Raw genomic sequence first — 27093 nt, 5'->3', positions numbered from 1 at the left:
GGCACACGTTGTTATCATATCTGCATGTAATGCCCCACGGTCGAGTATATAAGGCCTAGGGGGCACCCCTTCAGATCAATCACTCATTACTTAGCCATCCACCCCGATCTCTATGTTTTCCAGCACTAGAGAACTCCCTTGTAACCCATCACATAAAGCACTCTCGCCAGGACGTAGGGTGTTACGCATCTCAAAGCGGCCCGAATCTGTACATCATTGTCCACTATTTCTCGTGCGCTCAGCACGAACCATCGAGCTACAGTCGGTAACACCGTCCTACTCCTAAAAGCACCTTGAGGGTAACCCCGGGTGCGCGGTCGGACCTAAAACACCGACAGCCAGGCAGGCTGCTATTCAGCAGCAGTTGTCCGAGTAGATGCTATCAATGTTCCAGACTATTCAGGACCACCAGGACACTCTACAGCAGCAGCTTCTAGCACACAGGGCAGAGCACCAGGCGTTCATGACTCACATTCTCCAGCACACCGGTTGTCACACCCGGTTTTGGAAGGCAAACCGAATGCGAACCATGTACGGGCCATGATCAAAAACTCACGTACACAACGATTACATAACTGGACAACATCACACACTGTTCAAAGTAAATAGCGGAAAGGTACTTTATTACAATAAGATGTCCAAGACATCCACTTAGTCTATAACATAGTCATTAACATCAAAGTGCGGAAATACGAAACGTAGAAGATAAGGCCTTCACAGGCAGCTGACTAGGGGTTTGCCACTAAGATAAACTAGAACTCATCGTAGTCCTGAAACTCCTCAAAGTCCTCCATGTTGCCAACATCTCCTCCTAAGCACTGAGTATAGTGAGGACAATCTGGGGTGGGGTGGTTTGTAATGCAAGGATGAGTACACATGAACGTACTCAGCAAATGTACCGTTTGGCTAAAGTGGACTAGTTGTATGTGGAGTTAAGGTTAAGTAGTTGCTTTTAGTTGGTCAAGTATTTATTACTATAAGTAGAGCCAAATTTTAGTAATAAACCCAGTTATTACCCAAAAGCACTCCCTCGAAGAGGAAATACCAGAGATCAAAATTATAACCATCATTATTAACCATCATCATAAAAGTAACCAAAGTTATTCTAATCAAAAAGGATCTCAAGGCTGCTCTTAACCGTGAGCACGGCTGATATACCAGTTTCTAACACTCTGTAGAGGTCGCACACTTTACCCACAAGTCGTGATTCCTATTCTGCCCAGGGTTCTAGCCTCCCCATTGATCACTACCAAGGTGACCTAGCAGGGTCTCACTACGTAGCCTTTACAAAGATTCCTCAGAGGTCATAGCTGCCCGTTAGGTTTCTCCAGTTTGATAGACACAATACATCTCCCCAAAGGAAAGGTGACTAACAAAACCAAATCGAGAACCTCTGCAACCAGCCTCGGCAGAGCAAGTACTGTGCCCGGACCCTATTGATGGCCCTACGGCGAAGCCAACTACTCCTCTGGTTCCTCTAATTAATCAGCTAAGGGCGTCCCATTCCACCCTCATGGTTGCACTGTTATCTCGGGTTGTCACTCCCCAAACAGGTCCTTACGGAGAGGTACTCAGGAAACAACCTGAGTCCCCTAAAGTATCACAAGATCATCATCGGGATAACATCATCGTATCATAATATTCACATCATGTTCATTGATTAAAGTAAAGCAATAGCATAGAGCTAACCATGATAACCTAAAAAGGTAAACAAGGATAAGGTAAATACAGACTAGTCAATCCTTAAGCTTCAATAATGAAATGTGGGACAATGAATTATAAAATATATAGGACATAATAAGTCTGAGGACACTTTCCTTCACCAGGTTGTTGCTCAGGAAGGTCTTCGGCAACGCACTCAGGAACCACGAGCTGCTCGTTGTCTAAATAAAGTGATCATGCATTCAATACATTTGGTAAATGACAAATGAACAGCACATCAATCATGTACAAACATTGGAACACATCTCAAAAGGTAAAGTACTAATTAAACAAAAAGGAGATCAATTATAAGGTGAACTAATCTCATTTAGGAGTTTATTATTCCTTAAGTGTTGTCCATGATTACATAATCTAATTATATTCATTTTATTGAGACCTAAAAGTTAAACCAAAGATTAATTCCTATAATACACATTATTGATCTCATAAGATTAAATATCCATTACCCACTAGGGTTTCTCTTTATTTATTTTATTAAGTGAATAATTCCACAAATACACTAACATATAGTCTAGGTATACAATTAGAGTGCACAGACTGTGGATGAATATAATTTATTTGAACAGAGAATATTCTTATGAACATTTTGCAATTTGAACCACTCAATTTGGAGTTCATATGAAAAAGATATGAAATAAACAAGTTTTGAAGTTTAAAATACGAAATTAAGCCAAATTCTGTGATTATTTAAAAGCCTAGGGTTCAATCTGCAAGATCTCAGGGGCCTGCGCGCGAAAACCAGGGACGGCGGGTTGATTCTTGGAAACCCGAGGGTTTCTTACGCAAAAGTGCCACACGAAGGCGTGTCGGGTACTCTGGACCGCATGATCCCGAGCGGACGGCCGAGCACGCGGGCGCGCGGAGAGCGCTGGTAGGTGGGCTCGGGGTGTCAGCGACCTAGGGCAGGGCTGACAGGCCGAACCCAGCGGCAGGAGCGCGGGTGAGGTAGAGAGTGAGGAACGGTCGGATCTGGATCTTAGGGCAGAGATTAGATCCGCTCCGATTAAATCTAAACCGCTAGATCTCGGACGGACGCGCGAGATCTAACAGCCGGTGTCCGGACATGAGTGCGGTGGCGCCGATCGGTCTCGCGGCGGGGTCTCGCCGGAGACAAGGGGGACGACCACAATGGGGTTCTAGGGGCTTAGGAAAAGGGTCAGGCGCGTTCAAGGCGACACGGCGAACACAACCGTGGGCATCACACCGGCGCGGGAGCACCAGAGGGTGCAGAACGCTGGGGAAAGGTCCCGCGGCGACGCAAACCTACTCCGGTGAGCAATTGTGCGACGACCAGGACAATAAACGGAGAAATAGAGGCGCGGGGAGGTTGCTTACCACAAGCGCGAACTCAGGAGCGCCTGGAGGACGACAGGGAGGCGGTGAAGTCCCAGGTCAACGGCGGTAGACTCCGGCTGCACGGGAAACACTCCGGTGAGCACGGATCGGGCAACACAGAGGGGCTGGGGGTGAACCGAGGGGTGTCCCGAGTTGCTGACGGCGAGGCAGAACTCACCGGGGCAACGGACGCGACTGGGACTCAACGGTGGTCGCGTAACGGCGGCGGTCTTCGGTGAGCGGCGGCGGAGCTTGCCTGGTCGCGTGCGCAGAGCGAGAGAGGGGACGAGAGAGCTCGGCTGAGAGCGCAAATGAGCAGGGGGAAGTGGCCGAGCGGGGCATGGGGTCTAAAGGGGCGAGGGCGTGTGAAGGTGGCTGGAGAACGCGCGGACGTGGGCGTGTCCACGGCGGGGACGTGGGCGAGAGGTTAGGGACGACTGACGGGTGGGGGTCACGGCGCAAAGAGAGAGAGAGCGAGTGCGTGTGCGAGAGAAACGACGCCGACAGGACTGGCCCACCGGGCAGCGGGAGGGAGAGAGGGGAGAGAGCGCGTGGTCGAAACAGGCAGCGCGGGCGGGCGCTCAGGCGCGCGCGTGGGGGTTGGGTCGGCTTGGGCTAACTGGGCCGAATTGGGTTTTTCTATTTTCAGGGAATTTCTAATGCCTTTTCTATTTATTTTCTCTAGTGTTTTCAATTCAAATTCAAACTAAGTTTCAAATTGAAACTAAATCAAACATGTGCAACAATTCAAAGAATATTTGGAGCTCAACATGATGCAACATTTCTTGACTCATATGGTTTTAACAAAATAAAATAAATAATCCCTCACTAATTAAGCTAAATCTAACCAAAAGAAGAGAGAGAGAGAAGAGTAACACCTGTATTTGGTTGATAATTAGAAAGAAATTTTATACCCCCAAATTCAGGGTGTTACAGACCTATCCCCCTTAAAAGAATCTCGCCCTCGAGATTCAGGGCTGGCTAGCAAAGAGTTCAGGGTACTTGGCTCTCAGATCATCTTGTCTTTCCCAGGTTGCTTCTTCTTCTGAGTGATGGCCCTATTTGATTTTGCACATCCGGATAGTGCTCCTCCGAGTGACCTGATCTGCTGTCTCCAGAATTTGAGTTGGCTTCTCAATATACGTCAGATCTTCTTGAACTTCAAGGTCCTCCGTTGGCCACTGCTCTTCTGGTACTCGGAAGAATTTCTTTAACTGAGACACGTGAAACACATTGTGCACGACGAACAGATTTTTTGGTAAGCTGAGTTGATAAGCCACTTCTCCACGTCTTGCTTGAATCTGGTACGACCCGATATATCGAGGTGCTAGCTTGCCTTTGACTCCTGTTGGGGCGAAGGCGAAGACGTTGCCCTTCGCTCGATGCCTTCGTCGCCTCGCTACACCAACGAAGACCGTGCCCCAGCGAGCCGAGAGCGCCGGTCGGATGATGCCCTTCGTCCTCTCTATTGCAAGACAAAGGCAAGACTCCGACGAAGTCTGCTAGTCCCACATCCTCATCGCGCCGTCAGGCCCATGTGGGATTCGGCCCACTGTAACGGGCCCCGCATGGATAAGCATGTTACGGGCCTCATCTGTAATAGCCTTTTCTGTAATGACGGTCTGTAACCTCCCCTTGTGGGAATATTCTGAGGATAGTCCGGGTACCCGAGGGCATAAACGTCCTTGCCAGGGGACGGGGGACACTCGGGTACCTATAAATACCCCCGTACAGTGCCCTTGAGAGGGCAGATTTAACAGAGCTATTGTTGTTCCCCGTTGAACTTGGCAAACACTCTCTCCACCCTCCCGTTGGATCTATTTGCCCAGAAAGTCAAGTACCAACAACTCCAAACCTTTTGGTTCCTCTGATGGGTGACACTTTCAAGTAGACATAATCTCCCACTTCAAAACTCAGTTCTCTTCTTCGGGTGTCAGCATAGCTTCGTTGTCTGGACTGCGCTGTCTTCAGGTTCTCTCGAACCATTTTGATATTCTCTTCAGCTTCAAGCAAAATATCTGGACCGAACACCTGCCTTTCGCCAGGTTGGTCCCAATGCAACAGAGTTATGCAATTCCTCCCATAAAGTGCTTGGAATGGTGACATCTTCAGACTGGACTGATAGTTGTTGTTGTAGGAGAATTCTGCATACGGTAGCCTCTTATCCCAACCTAACTTGTCTTACAAAGCATAAGCTCTCAACATGTCTTCAAGAATCTGGTTGGTTCTCTCTGTCTGACCATCTGTCTGCGGGTGATAAGCTGAACTGAACTTCAAGTGTGTGCACAAAGCTTCATGTAGCTGCTGCAAAAATGAGAAGTAAATTGGGTGCCTCTGTCTGATACTATCTTCTTTGGAACGTCATGCAAGCACACAATCCGGGACATGTATAATTTTGCCAACCCTGCACTGTTATAGGTGGTCTTGACAGGTATGAAATGGACCGCCTTTGTTAAACGGTCCACTACTACCCAGATGGAGTCATAACCAGCTCGAGTGCGGGGTACACTGACTATAAAGTCCATCCCAGTCTCATCCCATTTCCACTTAGGAATCTGCAACGGCTGCAACAAACCTGTGGGCCTCTGATGCTCTGCCTTAATCCTCTGACAATTGTCGCATCTGGCAACATACTCTGCTATCTTCCTTTTTATACCGTACCACCAGAATCTTTTCTTCAGGTCTTAGTACATCTTCTCGCTACCAGGGTGTATAATGTCTCATGAGCTTCCTTGAGAATCAGTTTCCAGATCGATTTGATGTCGGGAACGCACAACCTATCATTGAACCATACCACTCCTTCAACATCTTCATGGAAATCTGGTCCTTTACCATCTATGATCAGTTGTCGGATCTCGTTGATCTTCTCATCGTCTTTCTGACCTTTCCTGATGTCTTGCTCCAGAGTGGGTTCTAGCTCGACTGTCACTCCTTGAGTGTTGTTCAGAAATCCGAGACTCAGCCTATCGAATTCCTTTGCTAGCTCGTACGACATCGGGTGAGCGGCCAACATATTGACTTGACTCTTTCTGCTCAAAGCATATGCAACCACATTTGCTTTGCCTGGGTGATAATGTATTTCTAGCTCATAATCTTTGATCAACTCTAGCCATCTTTGCTGCCTCATGTTTAGCTCTGAGTGAGTGAATATGTACTTGAGGCTCTTGTGATCCGTGTAGATATCACACTTCTGCCCATATAGATAGTGTATCCAGGTCTTCAGTGCATGAACCACTGCTGCTAGCTCCAGATCATGAGTGGGGTAATTCTTCTCATGAACTTTCAACTGTCGGGACGAGTATGCCACTACTTTCCCTTCATGCATTAACACACATCCCAGTCCGGTGTACGAAGCATCACAATATACTGAGAACGGCTTGTGTGACACCCCAGGTGTCTATTTCGTGTTATGTCGTGACATTTGTCCCTAACTCGGATCGTCAGTGGAAATTTCTATTTCTCAATCGTGTCTATCTCTGTTTATCAAGTTACTCATGAAAAGTGCCCTCGAATTTCTGAGTTAAATGATCTCGAAGAAAGGCCGAATTTGGAGCCTGTTAAAACTTTTATTTCTCGGAACGAATGCAAACTCAAAAATCATTCTCGACTTATAAATCTCATCTAAAGCTCATTTAATCAAACTCTCGATGGCTGTTATTTGATCTGAGCCCGAGTCCAATTCCTCGAACTTTGATCTATGTTCGACAATTTTATCCGGATCCGTACTCCCAAACGGAATGCTCTGTTGCGTCGGTCCCTAATCAATTCTTATCTGACTCTGTCTAATATCTGTCCGAATAAGACTCAAACCCCGTATCGGCAGTGATTTTAAAATGCCACGATTTGCCTTCTCCAAAAAAAACCAAGCCGATTTAATCGCTACCTATTTTGGAACTCTGATCCAAAAATATAATGTCATATTTAGAATGTGCTTGAAGTTCATAATCCAGGTTGTGTGCGTTATCAGACTAAATTACGTACAAGGGTAATAATTAGTGTTCAGATAATCCGTGTTTAATCAAAACGCCGTAAAATAAAATGGAAATAATTAGCGCAGCCCGATTAAGTGTTTTGGGCCAGTCTAGCCTACTAAAAACCCTAACCCTAGGACTCCTCTATAAATATAGATCCCCCTCACTTGCACTTGGCTTTTATCCATCTACCCTCTAGCCGCCACAGCCACCATCTCCTCTATTTTTCCTAGCCGCCACTCTCCTCTCTTGTCCCAGCCGACAGGCTATTCTCCTTCACGCCATTTCTTCCCCACGAAGCATGCAGCCTCTCTGTCCATGGAGCCAATCCCGTGCACTGTGCCTCTATTCCAGTCAGGGTTGAAGCTCACCCACGGCCAGGCCACCATCCCCAGCGTGGCCTCCTCTGTTGCCCACGACCTTAGGTCTGCCTCCACTCCGAATGGTCCGTGGAGCCCAGGATGCCGACCAGGGACACCAGCAGCCGGCGCCCCAGCTCGAGCACCTCCTTTGATGTGAATGCGGTAGTAGTTAGTTGGCTAAAAAATTATTAGAGAAATTAGCTAACTAACAAATAGTTATCTAACTATTAGCTAATTTGCTAAAAATAGCTAATAATTGAACTATTAGCTAGATTCTTTGGATGTCTTTAGCTAATTTTAGCAGCTAACTATATGAGTTGTTCGCTTTAGATTAAAACTGGTTGTTTGGATTGCTGCAGCTGCAATCCATAGCAACAAAAACACTGAACAGTAGAAACCGGTACAAATTAAAGCCAAGTTAACAGACTGATTAGTTGTATTGTATTTTAACATAGTCTAAGTGCTGATTTGGTGGACAGGGATCCATAGGGGATGAATCCCTTGTTATTCTAAATTTAATAGCAAGTGAATTCTTCCTCCATAGATTCACTCGTGATCCATGGTCACCAAACCAGCCCTAAATATGGGCACAAGCATACTTGTGATATTTGAAAGACACTAAGCAAAAGTGCAATCTAACCAGAGTAGAAAATAAAACAAGAGATCCATCGAATAGCAAAGTTGGCCAAACCTTCCTAAATTATAATCTAGGTTTTGATTGCCACAACTATGGCCCTATAGCTGGAGAAGAAAAGAGAACATAACACTCAGAGCAGTGTCCTATCTAAATAAGGAATGTTTGGCTTTTACTACGTATCTAGATAGGTATCTAGGAGGCCTTACAATCTAATATCATGTCTAGACACGGTTTGGTTTCAATCGGTCTAGTTATTGGGTCATTCTTTAGTTAGAACGTGTTGGCTCTTCTGGTAGAATGGATTGAAATAGGGTTGCAATGGTCTCAGAAGTTCTGTTTGACACGGTACCAGTATTCAGTTTGCCATATGCGCATTGTGGAAAGCAGAATATTATACCAAATATGCCAAGTTGCAACAAACAGCCTAGGCTGGAACTCAAAACTGTACTATCCACGCGGTTCTCCTCTTACATTTCTCAACATCACGAAAATTAGGAACCAATAACAAACCCATTATACAATCTCTGCCATTGTTCCCACAGCAGCAAGCGGCAGCAATCAGTATCGGCTATAATCCTGTATACATGCCCCCTACCAAAAATCTTTTTTTATGTACTCGCTTTGCTCTACAAATTAAGCAAACTATCCTAGCAGGGGCCATCATACTAGACACGATGAAAAAACCAACACACATGCTTGGTTGCTTGGAAGCAAAGCCTCGAGAAGAACCAATAGACAACAGCAGTAACAACACTGAAGGTTGACGTGGCATTCATGGGCTTGTATAGGCCTCAGCACAGGCAGCAACTATATTCCTCTGCCAATTTTTCTGTTCTAAGCCTCATCATCTTGGGCATACTGTTGTCGAGGCCTCCGTCAATCGATTGAAACTTTAAGTTTTCTCAATTATAAATTTTCACGGGCTTCTCATAGGTGTGCCGATTCTGCAAACAATATAAAAAAAACAAATAGAAGGCTTACTTCTATGACACACAAACATGGCAATTGATTTGAGGAACAAATTATACACACCAGCTAGCAAGCAATTTGATAATGCATTACCAGTGCATGTAACATGCAGTGACTGGATCAAACCCACAAACATTCTACATGCGCTCTTGCATGTAATGCATGACCCATGGTTTTTAAAGCGGTAAGGCGAGACAAGGCGTTGGACCACCGCCTGGACGCCTAGGTGGCGCCTAGGCGAGGTAGGCGGGCAAGGCGCCTAGGCGTTGGACCTCCGCCCGGACGCCTAGGCGTCGCCTTAAGAACAGTGGCATGACCACGATTATGCTTTCAACTTTTGGTAAATAAGTTGCTAAAGCAAATTAGCAAAGCCATTCCTGTTAATATTCTAAACACCCAACAAATATATATAGGTGGGCACATCGAACAACTATTTCATTCAACCCCGTAAGCGCTGGCGTGGGCACATCGAACAACTATTTCACTCAAACCCGTAAGCGCTAGCCTTACGAGAGTCAAGCTAGAAAGGCAGTATGGCACACATAAACTAACCAGGAATAGAGTTCACGGACACGTCTGTTAGACAGTGTGTGTCCTCTGTGTGTGGGCTGGCATCACTGTTGGGCTGCCGGCCCATTATGGTTAGAGTTCTGAGTCTATATATATATATATATATATATATATATATATATATATATATATATATATATATATATATATATATATATATATATATATATATATATGCAGTTATGAGTCTATATATATGTATCTCATCTCCTATACAATACAATCAAGCACTTCCACAATCTTACATGGTATCAGAGGACTAGGGTTTCCTTCCACGCATAAATAATCGTCAGCCTCTCCCACCCCACAGCCGTCGGCTGCTCCACCTTCCCCTAGAGGCTCATCCTTTCCTCCCGAGGACGGCCCCCATCCCAGCCTCCACTCCGCTGCCTTGCCTCCCCGTCTCTTCTTCCCCATCCCACTTCTTGGCCTGCTCCTCCTTGTCTTGGCATCCTGCTCGATCGAATGATGGATCTGGCAGATTGGAGGTTGCAGTAAAGGTGGCAGGTGTTTTTCTTCTTTACCGTCGGCAGAGAGATTGGAGTCAGCGAGTTCCCGAGGACCGGGCTTCTCTCGCGACAGCCTTCTTTGACCCAGGTCGCGGCCCAGGCCTCCATCCCCGCCGCCGGTCCTCACCACACGTCGGGCGCGCACGCCGAGCTCCCCTCCATCGATGGCATGCGTCCCCTGCTTTTACCTCTGGTCGCACACCCATCTTCTCCCTCGAGCTCTCCCAGTGACGCGCCCATCGTCGGCTCCCTTCTACCCCGAGCTCGCCAACCATCCGCCGCAGCACTGGGCGCAGACGCCGCCATTGGGCTGGGTGCGAACGCCATAGGGCTGGGCATGCGCGACGCCAAGGCCCTGGGCGCGAGCACCGCGCGGATCTGGCCGCCGGCGCCCTGGGCAACGCCGCCGTCACCTCCCTAGCAGGGTTTCCCTCTACAGGTCTCCTTCCCGGCGCCGACCTATTCGCGGACACGGGCAACCCCGACAACGTCGCCGCGGGCGTCGGCGGTCTCCGCCCCGGCGACCTCCAACACCGGCAAGTAGAGACCCCTGCTGCACACACCGTGGCCTCCCCTGCCGGCGTGCTCTTCCCTGTGTCATGTTTTCTGTTACGGCAGACTAGTTGCTAGCGTCTCTCGCTTGAGTCGTCCTTGCAGCGCCTCTCTCTCCTTCAAACTTCTTCCGTCGTCAGCGTCAACCCCCCTTACCAGGCCCGGCGCAGACCCCTGCCCGACTGGACCCGCATCGCCACCCACCCCTTTGTCGCCGCTATCGTTGGTTCTGTCGCTGTCGCGGCCTCCCCAGCCGAATCCACGTTGATGCGACCTTCCCGGATGGATTCGTCGTCCCTTTGGCCGAATCGCCGTCTTCATGGCTGGATACGTCACTACCCTGGCCTTCCCAGTCGGATCCGTCGTTACCCCCTTCTACCGTCCTGACCGGCGCAAACGCGTGCGTTGTTGCCGGCCTCCCCGGCATGGCTCCTCGACGACTGGACACGAAAAGGTCCACGGGGCATCGCACCGCCGATCGTTGACGCTCGAATGTCAACCCCTCCCAAAAATAGGCTATTGTTGCATGTCTCCCGACCATGGCCACCTCGACTTTGGCTACCTCCGCATCCAGGGGCTATCGTCTTCTTGGAGTGCACGCCGGTCTCTTCTCCAGCCACAACATTCGCACCCTCACGACGCTGCGACTGCGGGGGGATTTTAACTCGTCGGCTCCTACCTTCGGCTTCTACTCTAGCCTCATCGTGTGCGGTGGCCCCCGTTGCGACTGCGGGGGGGGGGGGGGGGGGGGGGGGGGGGGGGGATCAGGCTACTGCTGCGTATCTCCCGACCATGGCCACCTCGGCATCCAGGGGCTATCGTCTTGGAGTGCACACCGGTCTCTTCTCCAGCCACAACATTCGCACCTTCACGACGTTGCGAGTGCGGGGGATTTTAACCCGTCGGCTCCTACCTTCGACTTCTACTCTAGCCTCATCGTGTGCGGTGGCCCCCGTTGCGACTGCGGGGGGATGTTAGACAGTTTGTGTTCTCTGTGTGTGGGCCAGCACCACAGTTGGGCTGTCGTCCATTAGGGTTAGGGTTCTGAATCTATATATATGTGGTTCTAAGTAAGTCTATATATATGTGCTCCATCTATGCAATACAATCAAGCACTTCCACAATCTTACAACGTCGAACATTTATTTCACTCATTTTACAACAGAATATAGCATTGCCTACCTGATTGGCTGTGTAAGACCTTTTCGATGTTGTATCGGTGTGCTCCAAGCCAAGGTATTGTTCCCAAGCACCATATACATCTCTCCTCTGTATAATAAAAAGCAAAGCATCATGTATGAATGTAGTGAATGAGAGAAGGTATGCATTTAAGTATGATAAGGAAATCACATGCCTGAAAACGTGCTGATACAACATCAGTGTCCTGGAGGTACTCTGGCCGGTTCATGGATATGAATGCAAGCTTCCACTGATCAAATAAACATTATCAGTGTTAGAGATGCATAGCAGTATGAACTGTAGGATAAGAATGTTATAGTTTGCTAGAAATCTGGTATAAACTAGTTAACATGCTAAATACAGGGAAAATATTGAAATGGAGTGGCAAGAAGGGAATGGAGTTGCGAGAATTATGGCTCATCAATCCTATGTTAAACCTTCACATAAAACAAGAATGGCTGGACTGAGGCTTAACCGACCTACCAAGTTCTTCAATTTGTTGAGAAATAAACTTTCACTATTCAAAAGGTGCTCAATGCCTCCCCTCTTGAAAGACAAATTTCAGCACCCATTCCTATCAACTAATAATGTTGTGATAACGAGAGAAACTAAGCCCTTGACGTGATTTTGCACAGAGCACACACAAGATGCAGAGAGGTTTACAACAATAATTTAGTTCTATTTCAGTGCCTCAGCTGGCCAAAGCATGTAGCATGAAAGAGGGAGCCAAAGCATATTGCCATGACAGGAAGGGGGCAGAATGGCTGGCAAAAGGTAAGATGGTAACTTCGGAGTGACAGCAAGACCAATAGGCAACCAGAAGGCCAGAACAAATGAAAAACTGTTGGATAGCAGTCAACCATGGCAGCCAACAATAACAACAAAGACATGGCCTTTTGTCCCAGACAAGTTGGGGCAGACTAGAGATGATGCCCACAAGAAACAAGGATAAGAAAAAAAAAAGACACTGAAAGGGTAAAAGAAAGAAGACGGTAGAGAGGGGGAGGCTCTGGGTAAATCCATTCCATAAGAAATAGTAATCATATAAGAATATATTACCTTGGAGAAGTCCTCATCCGGAACTCTAAGTTTTCTTTGGATGCGCTCCAGTACCTCTGCAGCAGTCTCAACTTCACGGATAACCATCAAAAAAGGATCTCCGAAATTCTGAATCTGCTGATTCTGATTAGGGTCTTTCATAAAATGATAAACATGAATCAAACGGTCATGTGGGCCAAGATTCTTCTCTTCCTCTGGAATCTGTTTCAAAATTGACAGTAGTGTCATGCACGACAATCGACAACTATACAGAAGTATCGCAGATTAATCTACATAAATTAGTTGTATTTTTTCAATAGAATAGGTCAAAGGGTCAACATCAAGAAAATGAAATAATACGAACCTCCTCAGCTCGTAATGTCCAGTACTGATCATTTATGTTCTCTATCTTCTCATGAGGCGGAAAAATCTGCAGAAAATAATTATATCATACTAACAATGCCAAGTTTAAGGAAAAAAATAACACTAATTTTACAAATTCAGAAATTCTAGAACATTGGATTAGAAAGAGCCAGGACTCTTCATTCGGTAAATACTTCACATAAATCATGCGCAAACCTTATAAATCTTGTGGTAAAATACTTCAAGCAAGCGGAGCTCAGTATCAGGATTTGATAGTTCAACCTGTTGAACATTAAGATGAGAATTATAGACATGCTTCAACATAAAAAAAAGATATTATAGTAAATAGGTATAGTTATTATGCACCAGACCAACAGAAACATCACAATCAAATTCAATTACAATTCAGGACAAACTAAGTAACTGGGTAAAGTGACAGATTTGTGATCACCTTGGTTTTCAAATCAGTGATCACGTCACTGATGGTGCTGTTTCTTGGAAGTCTTATGCTATGAACAACCACCTGACAAGTCATGTGCCTAAGTGACATAGCTTAGGAATAAAATGAGGCTAGGAACTAGTGACAAACATGACACGAACCTCATCTTTTGTTGCATGGTGGAATGCAACTTTAAGCGTTTTCAAACACTGCAATTCTGGCAGTGGAATGTCCAGAACCTCATAATACAAGATATCAGAAGTCTGGAAAGAAGCATCAAAATAGAAAGTAGCATAAATAAGTGTCATGTTTTAAAATGTAATAATGCACTTAATGAATAAACAAAGAGAATTTGACCTGGTTATAATGCACAAGCATATCCAGTAGATGTTCTACTCCCCTATATCTAATAGGTTGTGGTTTAGGTTGCTGAGAATAACAATTGTGAGATGTAAGCCGAATCTTTGATGGATCATCCAACCCAAGTTTATGTGCAACTCTCTCAACAACATCATCATAAGTATGAAGCTTTGACCTAAGTGAAAACAAGAAACACATATGTATGTTGATTCAAAACCAAAGTTCCAACGTAAAACCGAAGTTCAAATGTAAACCAGTTTATCAGTTTCATTTGCAATCCCTTACAATTCCAAAGAAAAATCATCATCCTTTGGTTTGTCCAGAGACCGAAAGTGCACAACCTACAGTAAAAACAACACAAAGTTAAAAGTGAACTCAGTAACAGTAAATTAGTTTGCACTTCACAAAAACAGCAAGCATAATTATGCTTTCATAGTAAATGAATCATCATCAACATAGCCTTTTAGTCCCAAGCAAGTTGGGGTAGGCTAGAGTTGAAACCCAACAAGATGTCACCAAAAAGAGAAAGAGAAAGGGTAGGGGAAAAGCTTTTGAAAGCACTAAAAGGAAAAAGGCCTAATAATGGTTCGGACACGTGGATAGCTTCTTTCCAAAGATTTCTATCCAAATACAGCTCCATTGGGATATTCCATTCCTTCAAGTCCCTTTTGATTGCCTCCTCCCATGTCAAGTTCGGTCAACCTCTACCTCTCTTCACATTATTGTCCCGTCTTATGATGCCTCTATGCACCGGTGCCTCTGGGGTCTCCGGTGGACATGCCCAAACCATCTCAACCGGTGTTTTTTTTATAGAACGCGCAGGAGAACTGTGCATCTTATATATTAGAGAGGAAAAGAAACCTTACAAAAGAGATGTTACTGAGCAAATCTCCCAAAGACTCACATAAACCTGAAGGTAATTACAGATTGATACTGACACTTGACCCGACCTCGCCCAGAGCAGCAACTAAGCCCATGCTCCCAATCTCCTTAGCTCCTGCTGAAGCCCAGCAAACGCACTCATCCGAGAAACACCTAAAAATCCTGTGTAAGGATGGAGACTCCCCATGAAACACTGCTCTGTTTCTCTGGAGCCATAGGCACCACGCCCCTAGGATGATCAGAGAGTTAAACCCCTTTTTCCTGGCCTTGATAACCCTTAGGCTCACCTTTCCCCACCAGTCTGCAAAATTCTTCTCATCAGCTGCCGGAGTGAGGTGCCCCCAAGCCAATAGCAGCAAGAATTGTGTGCCAAAATTGCCGAGCAAAAATGCACGCAGTAAGGAGGTGCTGAATTGTCTCTTGGGCTTGGTCACACATTGGGCAAACATCTGGGTGTGGCATCCCCCTCATCTGTAATCTGTCAGCTGTCCAACACTTGTTCCTTATTGCCAACCAAAGGAAAAACTTGCATTTAGGAGGAGCCCAGGTCTTCCATAATCTCTTCCAAGGCTCAAAAACAGTAGAGCCGAAGAAGAGGACATTGTAACAGGATTTAGAAGAGAACAGCCCTAATGTCTCATGTCTCCAAACATGGTGGTCTTCCTCCTGAGACAGCTGCACCTCACCTAAAGTATCCCATAAGAAAAGAAATTGTTGAATTCCGACCAAGGAAAGAGGGGGTTTGATATGAGCTATCCATTGCCTGTTTTCAAGAGCCTGATCCACTGTCATAGAGATAAGAGCTCGTTTAGCCACCTTGGACACCACTTCTGGAGCAAGATCTCTGATGGAGCATCCATTTAGCCACTTATCTGTCCAGAACAAGGTATTAGAGCCATTTCCCACATGAGTAAACAGAGAGGCTGCAAAAAGGTCTTTGACATGCTGCTGAATGGGGATAGACAAGCCATGCCAAGGTCTGTTCCGATCTGTTTTTTGAAGCCATAGCCATTTGGTTTGAAGGGCCCAACACATGTGTTGTAAATTAGGAATCCCAAGCCCTCCATACTTCAAAGGTCTTGTGACTACATCCCAAGCCACGAGGCAGCTGCCTCCATTCGCCTCTTTTCTCCCTCTCCACACAAATCCTTTTCTGATTCTATTAATTTTGTTAATCACCCACTTAGGGACATTCATAGCAAGGAAGAGGTAAACTGGGATGGCTGAAAGTACAAAGCGCACAAGGGCTGTCCTTCCAGCAAGGTTGAGGAGCCTAGCTTTCCAATTTGGTAGCCTATCCGCAATCTTGTCAACCCAATTCATCAAAATATTCCTGCTAAGCTTTTTATCTGAGATAGGCAGCCCTAAGTAATTGCAAGGGAAGGAGGAAGGGGTGCATTGCAGAATGGTACATGAATAATCTTTTCTTCAATTGGCGCTACTCCTAGCCGATCGCGTATGTCATCGTTTCTCACTCGGTCCAATCTTGTGTGCCCACATATCCAACGCAACATATGCATCTCTGCGACACTTAGTTGTTGGATATGTCGTCTCTTAGTCAGCCAACACTCAGCCCCATATAACATAGCAGGCCTAAGCGCTGTCCTGTAGAACTTGCCTTTCAACTTCTATGGCACTCTCTTGTTACATAGGACTCCCGATGCTTGACGCCATTTCATCCATCCCGCTTTGATTCTATGGCTAACATCTTCATCAATATCATCATCTCTCTGTAGCATCGATCCCAAATAACAAAAGGTGTCCTTTGGTACTACCTGGCCTCCCAAGCTTACATCTCCATCCTCACTAATTGTAGTACCAAAGTCACATCTCATATACTCGGTTTTGGTCCTGCTAATTCTAAATCCTTTTGACTCTAGGGTCTGACGTCATAACTCAAGCTTTCTATTTACTCCTTCCCAGCTTTTATCTACTAGGACTACATCGTCAGGAAAAAGCATACACCAAGGGATATCTCCTTGTATATCCCTCGTGACCTCATCTATCACTAAGGCAAATAGATAAGGGCTCAAAGCTTAACCTTGATGTAGTAAATGAATCAAAAAAATTATCATTACAAAGCAACAGATAAGAAACTATTTTACAAAGAAAACCACATATGCACGCAAACACGACAAGATAATTTGGTTTTTGGTCCTGATAATACTAATTTCATAAAATGAGAAGCTCATGCTCACCACGAATACGTAAATGAAGGCAAAGAGAGAACAGTATGTAAAAAACACAGTGAAATAAAGAAGAAAAAAATGGTACAATTGAGTTTGGTAAATAATGAGATAAGCTGAAAACATTAGAATTGTTTTATATCCAAGTATACCTGCCTATTGTGAACATACTCCAAGAATGAAGGGACATCTGGATAGCGCACTTGTGGATCACCATCTGGAACAGGAGCCTTTTGGAAACAGATGATGTCTCCATCTTCAAGCTAAAGCATAAGAAAACAAATCCAAAAAAATAAACAAATTCCTTTGTTGACCGAATAACTAAGAAACATGTGTATCTAAAAAGAGAAATTTCGCAAACCTGACTAGAACGGAAAGTAAGTTTCTTGTCAATATGTTCGCACATCACATTTGGCTCAAACTTAATTTCCTGAAGAACAAGAATTTCAAAAGCATTAGAATATTCAACTTGGAAAGATCATCACGACATCATTATTAAGTGCATAACATTGTACTACATTAACAATGACCATTGAACAAGATACACTCGAACAATAAAGGACTTGAACAGATTATATGAGCACAAGGAGCACATAGGCAGAACATGCATACTACAAGTTAGTACGTGTACTCTAGAGAAATAAATACAGAATTGTGAAGCACCTCATATAGCTCAATTTCTTCATTTGGAGAAAATCCAGCCATTTCATTCAGTTTTGTCAATATTTCAGACGGTTTTCCCAGAGCCTTCACAAAAAGCCTACCGACAAAACTGTAATAGCAAAGCGATGTCATGTCACCATGTGAGTCATCTGTAAAAGAAGTTCAACAGAAAGATTGACAAATGGATTAACAAGAAACATACCAAAGTTCTTCCTTCTCGGCATTATAGAGCTTGAAGAAAAGAAGTATGTCTTCTTTGCTCTTCTCAGGTGGACGAATTGGACATAGCTCCTATGGAAGTAATAATTAGAAACAAGCATCTCAAAATCTAGAAGGCATAAAAAACAGAGGAAATAGGAGACATAAAAAACCAATATTTACCGGTCCAAGTTCAACTTCCAAAAACAGCTTCAGCTCAGCATTGTGTGCCTTATTTGAGACTTCCCTAAGCTGCCCGACCTGTGCAATGAAAGAAATAAATTAAAATGACAAATGGATTGGCACAAACTAAAGAAGTAAAAGGCTAAGATATGAAGCAGATTGTTTTTCACTGTTTCTGAAATATTGCCACATAAATAGATCCTTATTGTCTACTGCAAAAATACTACTCCCTCCGCTCTTTTTTATTTGTCGTGTTTTAGTTCAAAAATGACCTAGCAAGCGACAAATATTCGAGAACGGAGGTAGTAGTATTCTAAATTTCAAGAAATTCAATCAAACTGATAGATCAAGAGTTCAAATAAATTAATGCTGCATGTTACATGTAAGCAAATCTCAAACGTTAAGAATGCACACAACTTCACTTGTCCTCAAATTGCAAGTGACATGTCGAGGTAGAACTTGCAAGTGATGTTGAAAAATAAAAAATACCTTTTCCGCATAAAAAGAATGGCAAAAGGGAAGACAAAATTAAAAAGAGAAGATAAATAAAACAAATGAAAATAAAACTTAACACTGTTTGAACTTCAAAAGTGATGAATCAAATGCTACTCCACATATTTAAGTACTTCAAGTATTATAAGTGTGAACTTCTAAAAACAATAAATGGCTCACTGATTGTGCTTCCTCATGGGGGGTCAATGGACGATTCGGGCGGTATGTATGGTTCTGCCTCTTAGCCCACAACCAGAAGCGCTGAAACTGTACTGGGATGCCAAATTCCTTTGCAACTTCCTCCTGAAAAATTCATTTGAAAAATCAAATGAGACTACCAAAATCAAGTAGTCACTGACTCGCTGCTATAGCTTTGACTTATAGGGCACAACTAGAAAATTTAAGAAATCTGGAATGTGGTAAATGGAATGTTCCAAACTGATAATGAAAACTATTAATCAGCCAGACCATAACGCAATTTTGCTGACTATTTCTGGTAAGTGTTCGTTTTAATTTTTAAGATAGAATAACAGCAGAAAATAACACTGCCTGGAGAGGCTTGAACTTGAGTTCAAAACAACCATAAATGAGCAGCTCAATCCCGTGCAAATAGGCCTGTAGTATCCAAAAACCATAATGCTAAGTAAAAACATGTAGGGTTTTTTGGGCCATTACCTGGAATGCAGTAAAAGGCAACTGCTTCTGAATGCGGAAGCTGCAAACTTTTTCATGGTCCACCAGGTCAAAATATATATTTTTACCAATTTGCTCCTTTAAATCCTTGTCTCGAGCAATCTATTTTCATTTTTTACAAATAAAGTTCTATCAAGAGGAGTCACCAAGAGAGTTAGCTGCTGGTATGACTGAAACAAGACCAGACCTTTATGATAGTGTAGAGATGAGCTTCAGACTTCTCCTTCTTCTTGTGCTCTTTCTCTTCTTGTTCTTTCTTCAACCTTATCTGTAAAAGAACAGTTCAATCAATCACTATCTCCAACAAAAACACAAGATGATACATAGAAAAGGGGACAAAGTATACCAGAACTACTTACCCGCAAATGCTCAGCAATATCCTTCTCATCGACATTACACATTATTTTATCCTTGTCATTCTCACGTATATAGACAAGCATGTAGGCATTTGAATACTTTGTGAATTTGAATGGTGTGTTATTGAAACCAGGGTTTATTTGAGGCAACTGTTCCATACAAAGAATAAGAGTTAAGCAATAAGTGGAAAATTTATACAAGTCCTCAAGTAACTGTATTGTATTGAATGAATTGTTATAAAGAATTTTACCTCTTCCTCACCCCCATACTGCTCTTCAAGTGCCTTTTTAGTGTCTTCTTTTGTAACCCGCTCATCATCGAATTTGTACCTGAAAACCACCAGAAAAATTCAGAGTTTTGTAAAATATGTTCAAAGATATAGTAACGGGATGACAATGTGTTATGCACAAGCAAAGAAAGTGATTCCATGTGCCATCTGCTTAAATATGGTATTACTGTGAAAGAAGGCTCTCAATCACTATGAACTGCCAATCTACAGTACAGCTGATAGAAGATGATAAAGATAACCAACAGATTCAGAGGATTGCATTACATGTTGACACAAGACACAAGATGGTGATAAAGCCAGAAATGAGTAGACTGAAGTTGTGAGCAGGGCAGAGTGTAACTGAGAGGTTATCTTTCCACAAATTATTCCAAGGTAATATCAGCATGAAGCATTTTAAGAATCACAAATATCTCTTAAGCTTAAAATGCCGGGCCACAATCAAAATAATGGTGCAGAACGGAAAACTATCAATGTGAACTGTACCAGAATGAACTGAAACTCATGAGATAGAAACACACCACTGATCCGAGAGTGTCGGCCGAATGAAAGCATAGTAGTGACCACCATGTACTCCTCCACTATGAACAAGAACACTGAACAAAAAAAAAAACAGGCAACATCAGCATAGAAAAATGTATCATGTGGTATGCAAACTGCCATAAGAATACATGAATAATGTGAAGAAAACAGTCAGCGCAAATAAGACAGCATTTTTTATAAAATTTGCACATTTTCTAACACAGCTTCACTACAAAGTACAAACAAACAACAAAGCCTTTTATCCCAAGCAAGTTGGGGTAGGTTAGAATTAAAAACCCAATAGAACCCACAAGTCATAGTTCATGCACATGAATAGTTGTTTTCCATGCACTCCTATTCAAGGCTAAATCTTTAGGTATATCCCAACTTTGCAAGTCTCATTTTACTATCTCTTCCCATGTCAACTTTGGTCTTCCTCTTCCTCTCTTCTCATTAATATTGCGTCTTAGGATCCTACTGTGCACTGGTGCCTCTGGAGGTCTCCACATGTCCAAACCTCTCAAGCGGTTGGACATGTCTAACACAGCTTCACTATGTAGGGCAAAAGGACAATGTTGCATACATTTCATTTATTGGCCAATTTCTACACTCAGGTTCTTCTGTATTACACGAACCAGAGATCAGCAACTAGAAGAAAAAAAAGTAACTGAAACAGGGGCACCTTTAAAGAAGAAATGATATACTGGTTGGATTTTTCACATTTCTACATACATGGAATAGATTTTTTTCATTATAGCTGTTTCACCTATATACCATTCAAAGATTTGGAACAGTTTATGATAAATAAATAAATTACCTGTGAAGAGTATAGAGGTTTCTAATACTTCGATCTGCATCTGGAGATAGATATTTTCCATTGTCTCTATCAAGATCAAGTTGAAGAGGGAACTCATAGCGGTCATTAATCTGCAGAAGTAGATAAGATCATCACCAATCCTGGGTAACCTTATTCACCATTTCTTAAGATGTATGGAAGTGGTTTATCATTTGGATGGTGGTATTCAGCACGGTTCTAACCTTAACCATTGTATCTCGCATGTAATCATATTCAAAACGCTTCAGTTGAAGCTGCAAAACAGGAGGGAAATCAAGGAAAAGCACACCTTTCCTTGCATCCTGAAAACAAAAAATAATATTAAAATTAAGGAACAACAATAGTAATAACAAAAAAAGGTCAGAAAAGATAATCATAACCGAACTGATAATAATCCACACATTTTTTTGTCCAGATGTAGTAGAGAGTACTCTGAGTGTGTTCTGGGTCGTGTTGCGTATCTTCTGTTGGCATTTGAGAGTACATGTGTCTGGTGTTTGCTAGAGAATGGGAGAACTGGGGTGTTTTTCTTTGGCAAAGAGAGTTTGGAATTGCAGTGGCGCAAGATGGCTGTGTTTTTTGTTCATAAATTGGTAACCACAGCAAACCAGATGGTGCTGGTTAAGCTTTCTATAAAGGCCAGGCTGAGGTTTTAGCCTTGTTCAAAAAAAGACAAGATAAATTACGACATAGAATTCCATCATTTTATTGAAATACCATGAAACATTCCTAAAACTCTGAAAATCAGGTAATCAGCATCTACACCTAAATATCCAGCTACAAAGTCACGCATAGAGCAAAACTTGTGGGAACCTGTAAGCCATAACGCTCCGCATGGTACTTGTTATCACCCTCTAGACTCTCCACTTCCACATACTTATCAAATGATGCATAAACATCACGACAACCTTTCACATCAAGTTGTAGATCTGCCAGTCATGACATAGGCAACTATTATTTATATATCATATAAATATATGATTTTCCTGCAAGTACAATTAAATGACAGAACCTACCATAAAATGATTCTTTTCTGTTAGATTTATAGTCCACGTTAATGCACTCAATGTAATTAATGTGGTGGCCTTCGAATAATTGTTCAATTGTTCCTTCCACAACAGTTCCCTGTGTAGAAAGAAAAGTTAATAAAAAGTAAATTGGTGTAATGATAATTCATTATTGTCATATTCACCTTCATCTTATCTTCCAGTTTCTCACAAAGAACTCTGTTGAGTTCTTGCACATCATGCTGCATGAAAGAATCATAGGTATCCCATCCAAAGGATTTAGTCAACTCTTTCGTTGCTACACTGTTGTCACTATACTGTAGCTTGTAAAACAGGCTCTGCAGGGCTAAAGGGATACTCCCAGATGGCATGTCATTCTCAGTTGTTGGCATATGATATACAGCCTATGAAAACATTTCAATAAATGGTTCAAAATTCAGGTGCTTAGAGAAACATGTAGAACAGAACAATGATTGATTTCACCTTTCTAAAATATGGTGTATGGTATAACGTTTGAAGGAGAGAATTCATATAACAGGTAGCACCTTGATTCTTAAGACCTACAAAACCTGTTTCTTTTTTCGAGTCATAAGTCCAATAATCAACCATTCTGCGGACAGCAACCTCAGCTTCCACAATAATGGTGTCATTCACAAGATAGCCCCTGCTTGGGTCATATAGGTCACTCAAAGGCATAAATGATGTGAAACCCCAGTCGCTCTCACGTGCATTAAATTGGTGCTGAGTATCTGCCAAACATGGGACCAACATATAGATTCAACCAAAAGAAATATTCCAGAAATAGTGAGAAACATAATGTAACTAAAGAAAAAAAATAAGGATATTATAATAACACATAAAAAGGCAGGTTGAAGGAACTTATGAAAAAAAAATTGGCAATCAAACCCTTGTAGACAATAATTCTAGTATTTATACATCACTTGATAGATTATTAGCAACTGAACCGAAGCTTAGAGTTTCAAGCCACTGTGAATCAGTAACTGAGGAGAAAATATCAAAGTAAGAAACAAAATGTTAGGAGTTCTTGGGAAATCTACATAAGCACAACTGCAATCAACACAGTTTTGAAAAATTATTGTTTGTGAGAAAGCAATGTGGATCTGGTACTCCTGTCCACACATGTTTGTAAATTTCAAATGGCGTGAATTGGACTCCGCCATCCATATCCTATTTATAACATTGTTGAGCATATTACACCGTGCACTGTAACAGTACCAACTCCATTTGTGATTGATGATCTACATACATCCTAACAAAAGGCACATTCAACAATGTTAACACAGATATTTGCAAAGAAATATAACTTAAAAGAATATCTCACAATCAACACAATAATTAATTTTTTAAAAAACACATGCAGTAAAGGTGACAAGCACACATGAGAGTTGAGACACTAGTGACTAGTTTGAGTTGTCACTTTGCAAAAATGATAAGAAAAAAGAGACATGCAGCTGAGCAACATCCTACAGAAATCGAGTAAATATGAAAACAAACAACTTACCTAAAAGCGAATTAACCTCCTTAAAATTAAAATAACTTCAAAACTAAAGATTCTATTGAACTTAAGAACTTTATGTGCCATGCATGTGTGGCATGTGCTTCCTACCACATATATCTTGATTCAGAATAACAAAGGGACAGAGCTTCATTGTTGTCTATGATTTCGCATATTCGTTGTAATTAGTTATAGGCAAACAGAATGTGCATCTCATTTCCAGTTATAACCTCATGCTATCATGGTAAATGTTTGACAATTGTCAACAATCAAATAGCTGCCAATGACCCCATCATGTTCCAGCTCAGTTGAAGATTTGTAAGTTATAGCCTTTAAAAGTTAAACTTCCATGATGGGATGGCATTCACAAGACAAGCAGAAGAACATCAAATGAAGAAAGAGATACCTTTCCGAATCGTATACTTAGGATGGATCTGATTCACAACAGCCAAGCTGAACTGAGCATACCGGCTCCACCCGTATGGGAGGTTCCCAGAATCTGCAACATCCAAATACATCGAGAAGTGATCCACATTGTTCCCCTTGGGGAAAATTAGGACACGCCTGCAAGCAAAAAGTAGCACATCCATTAAAACCCACCAAACATTTACCCATGTTTCCGTCAGCAGTTACAGTGGCAAGAGAAGAGATCCAAAAGCTCACCATTTGTATCCTCCAACGACAAATACATCAGAGTAGTGCTTCTTAGTGTTAAGACGGCTGAAGCTCTCGATCGTCCAGGTGAAGCGCGTCGTCTGCGGGTCCTCAGGCGGCTGGCTCTCCGCTGTGGTGGCAGGCTCTGTCTGCGCAACAACTAGTAGCAGAAACCACGACAGCAGCCACCAGGTGTGAGATGAGATCAACGAGAAAACTGAAACACATAAACCCACGAACACAAGCACAGAAGGCGAGAGAAGGCTTAGGTCCTCACCTTCCATCGGCTGTGGGGCTGCTTCTGGGCCAGCGACAGGGAGCTCCTGATGCGGCACCAGCATCTCGTCGTCCTCCTGCTGCTGCTGCGAGGAGGGAAGAGCGCGGGCTGAGGAGTCAGATCCGGCCCGGCGCTTAAACCCTGGTGCGAACCCGAGCACTCTAGATCGGCGCAGCGGCGAGGGGGAACTGGCCGCGGAGATCGGGGCGAGGTAGCCAGTGAAGGAGAGCACGTACCTCGAGAGGGGGCGGCGTCATCATAGTCATGTGGTCGTCGTCGCCCGCAACTGCGATGGGTGTACGAGAGGCGGCCGCCAAGCCAGCGGCGGCGGCGGACGACGGCGGCGGGAAGAGGAGGAAGAAGGAGCGAGGGAGGAGAGGGGATGTTGCTGATGCGGTGAAGGGGGGACAGGTCGGTCGTGTGCTGTCGGGGCGATTTCGTGATTTTCCAGGGTCGAAACGGGCACGCCACGGCGAAGCTCAGACAGGAGCAGGGAGGGGGTTTTTTTTACCCTCGACTACCCAGCTTTGTCTCTTATTCTTCGGCCGAATTTTTACCTTCAGAATCTGGGTATAAGAAAAATGTGACCGTAAAAAGAATAAAAGTCTCCAACATATAATTTAAAAATGAGTATATTTTATAAAATTTAGGGCACAATAAAACATTTTACTCCAATAATAAAGCCTTAAATCTAAATTATAGGGCAGCCCAGTGTGGTATAATATATTTGAGACACTCGAGAAAGTGACCTATGATTTTTTGAACAAATTTTATAAAATGAGACATTGTTGGAGTAATTTTTCTACATAGAGCCTCATATTTAAATTTGAGACACCAATTTGAGGCATTGTTGGATATACTTTAGAAAAATTACTCCAACAGTGTCTCATTTTATAAAATTTGGTTAAAAAATATAGGACACCCTCTCAAGTGCCTCAAATATATTACATTGGAGTGGACTGTCCTATAATCTAGATTTGAGGTTTTACTGTTGGAGCGGAATGTTTTGTTGGTGCCCTAAATTCTATAAAATATACTCATTTTTAAATTATAGGGCATTTTTATAAGTCGCGTTGTTGACGATGCTTGGAGGAAGATGAAGGTGTCCATAGGATTCAGAATCTAGAAAGCGATGGATTCTTACTATCGCAATAAATCGACCGATTATGTGTTTATTATTTTTGGATGGTTTTTTACCAAAATGAATTTTGTAGAAGTTGACTGAAAAGCTGAGCATTTGGCAGTCTGCAACAGCTTTTTGTGAACAGAAGCTGAAACAAAACAGGGCCTTTCCGAGGTCCACAAAAGCTAGGACTAGGTTCAGTTTTTCGGTTTTTCATTTAAGTTCGGTTTTTAATAATGCAAACCGAAATTATGTCTAGAAAAGAGAAAACCAGCCATTTGGTTAATCACACAGTTTGGTTCAATTTTTGGTTAACCAAAAAACCGAGATTTAAAAACAAAGACACTCGAATAGAGTGACATACAGACCACTCTCACTGGCCGGTGCGGTACTGCGGTGGCTTTTGACGCTCGACAATAGCGAGTCTGAAACCAGGCGAGTGAGCGTGGGACTATGATATGTGGGAGCTGGCCAACTCAAACAGTAGCAGTGAACAACTGAATGCAACTGAATGTAGTCAGCAGTCAAGGCGTCAGGCACTCAGATTGTGTAGGCGACCCTACTCCAACCTCCAACACAACAACACCAACAGTGGAACTTGTTGTTGACTGTCGGCAAGATAGCAACACCATATAGTCTATACTAGAAGAATATTCCACAATAATAGCAACACCATAATAACAGCAACACCATATTGCATATAATAGCAACACATTGTCTAAACTCATAATTCAAGCAACATATGCCACAATGGCGCAAAGTACAACCACAAACACATAGTTCAAGAATGTAAAGTTTAATGCCACACAAAAGCTAAAATTAGAAGCAACAAATGTCATAAAGGCTCAATACAAATCACACATTTTAAGCATGAGACATAGCATCTGAACTTGGCTTGTTGACGGATTTACTTTTAGCAGCCTTCTTCATAGCCTTTTCATCATTATGGTTTGCAACTAATTCTGAAATACAACATAAAACAAATAGAAGTGTAAATTATTTGCAGTTTATAATGTAAACAAGTAAAAGCATACTCACAAACAAGTAGACAAGCTTGCCTTCTTTTAGTTTTGCTATCTCTTCCACACCTTCTTCTATGTTGATAGAAGTTGATCTTCGCAACCAATCTTGTGTACAAATAAGAGCTTGGATCATGAATGGAATTAGAGATGTTCTAAAATCATCTAACATATGTCCACCTATACTAAAAACT

The 27093-nt window shown here is 43.1% G+C and overlaps 1 protein-coding gene across 2 annotated transcripts; it reads right to left on the bottom strand.

Annotated features, from left to right (window-relative positions):
• Positions 1-8401: 8401 nt before the first annotated feature.
• LOC100194235 (uncharacterized) lies at positions 8402-25247 on the bottom strand. 2 transcript variants are annotated; one of them, XM_008673989.3, is made up of 31 exons: positions 24994-25233; positions 24758-24839; positions 24490-24640; positions 24233-24390; positions 22794-23059; positions 22496-22714; positions 22320-22428; positions 22117-22232; positions 21507-21605; positions 21286-21395; positions 20468-20542; positions 19911-19989; positions 19663-19809; positions 19491-19571; positions 19286-19405; positions 18791-18913; positions 18119-18196; positions 17940-18028; positions 17738-17846; positions 17436-17504; positions 17227-17337; positions 14292-14347; positions 14004-14181; positions 13808-13909; positions 13659-13730; positions 13424-13489; positions 13209-13274; positions 12866-13066; positions 11982-12056; positions 11810-11896; positions 8402-8971 (listed from the first exon to the last, which is right to left on the bottom strand). In XM_008673989.3, the coding sequence occupies exons 1-31, from the start codon at positions 25021-25023 to the stop codon at positions 8930-8932; spliced, it is 3366 nt and encodes a 1121-aa protein (XP_008672211.1). In that variant the 5' UTR covers positions 25024-25233; the 3' UTR covers positions 8402-8929. The 2 variants fall into 2 exon arrangements, with proteins under 2 accessions (XP_008672211.1, NP_001346364.1); NM_001359435.1 differs by having other exon boundaries at positions 8503-8971; positions 24758-24842; positions 24994-25247.
• Between the last annotated feature and the right edge of the window lie 1846 nt (positions 25248-27093).

Source organism: Zea mays, chromosome 3 (genome assembly GCF_902167145.1).
Source record: "Zea mays cultivar B73 chromosome 3, Zm-B73-REFERENCE-NAM-5.0, whole genome shotgun sequence".
In the NCBI taxonomy this organism is placed as follows: Eukaryota; Viridiplantae; Streptophyta; class Magnoliopsida; order Poales; family Poaceae; genus Zea; species Zea mays.
Note: the sequence above shows the minus strand (reverse complement) of the source record. Positions and strands in the feature narration are given on the sequence as shown.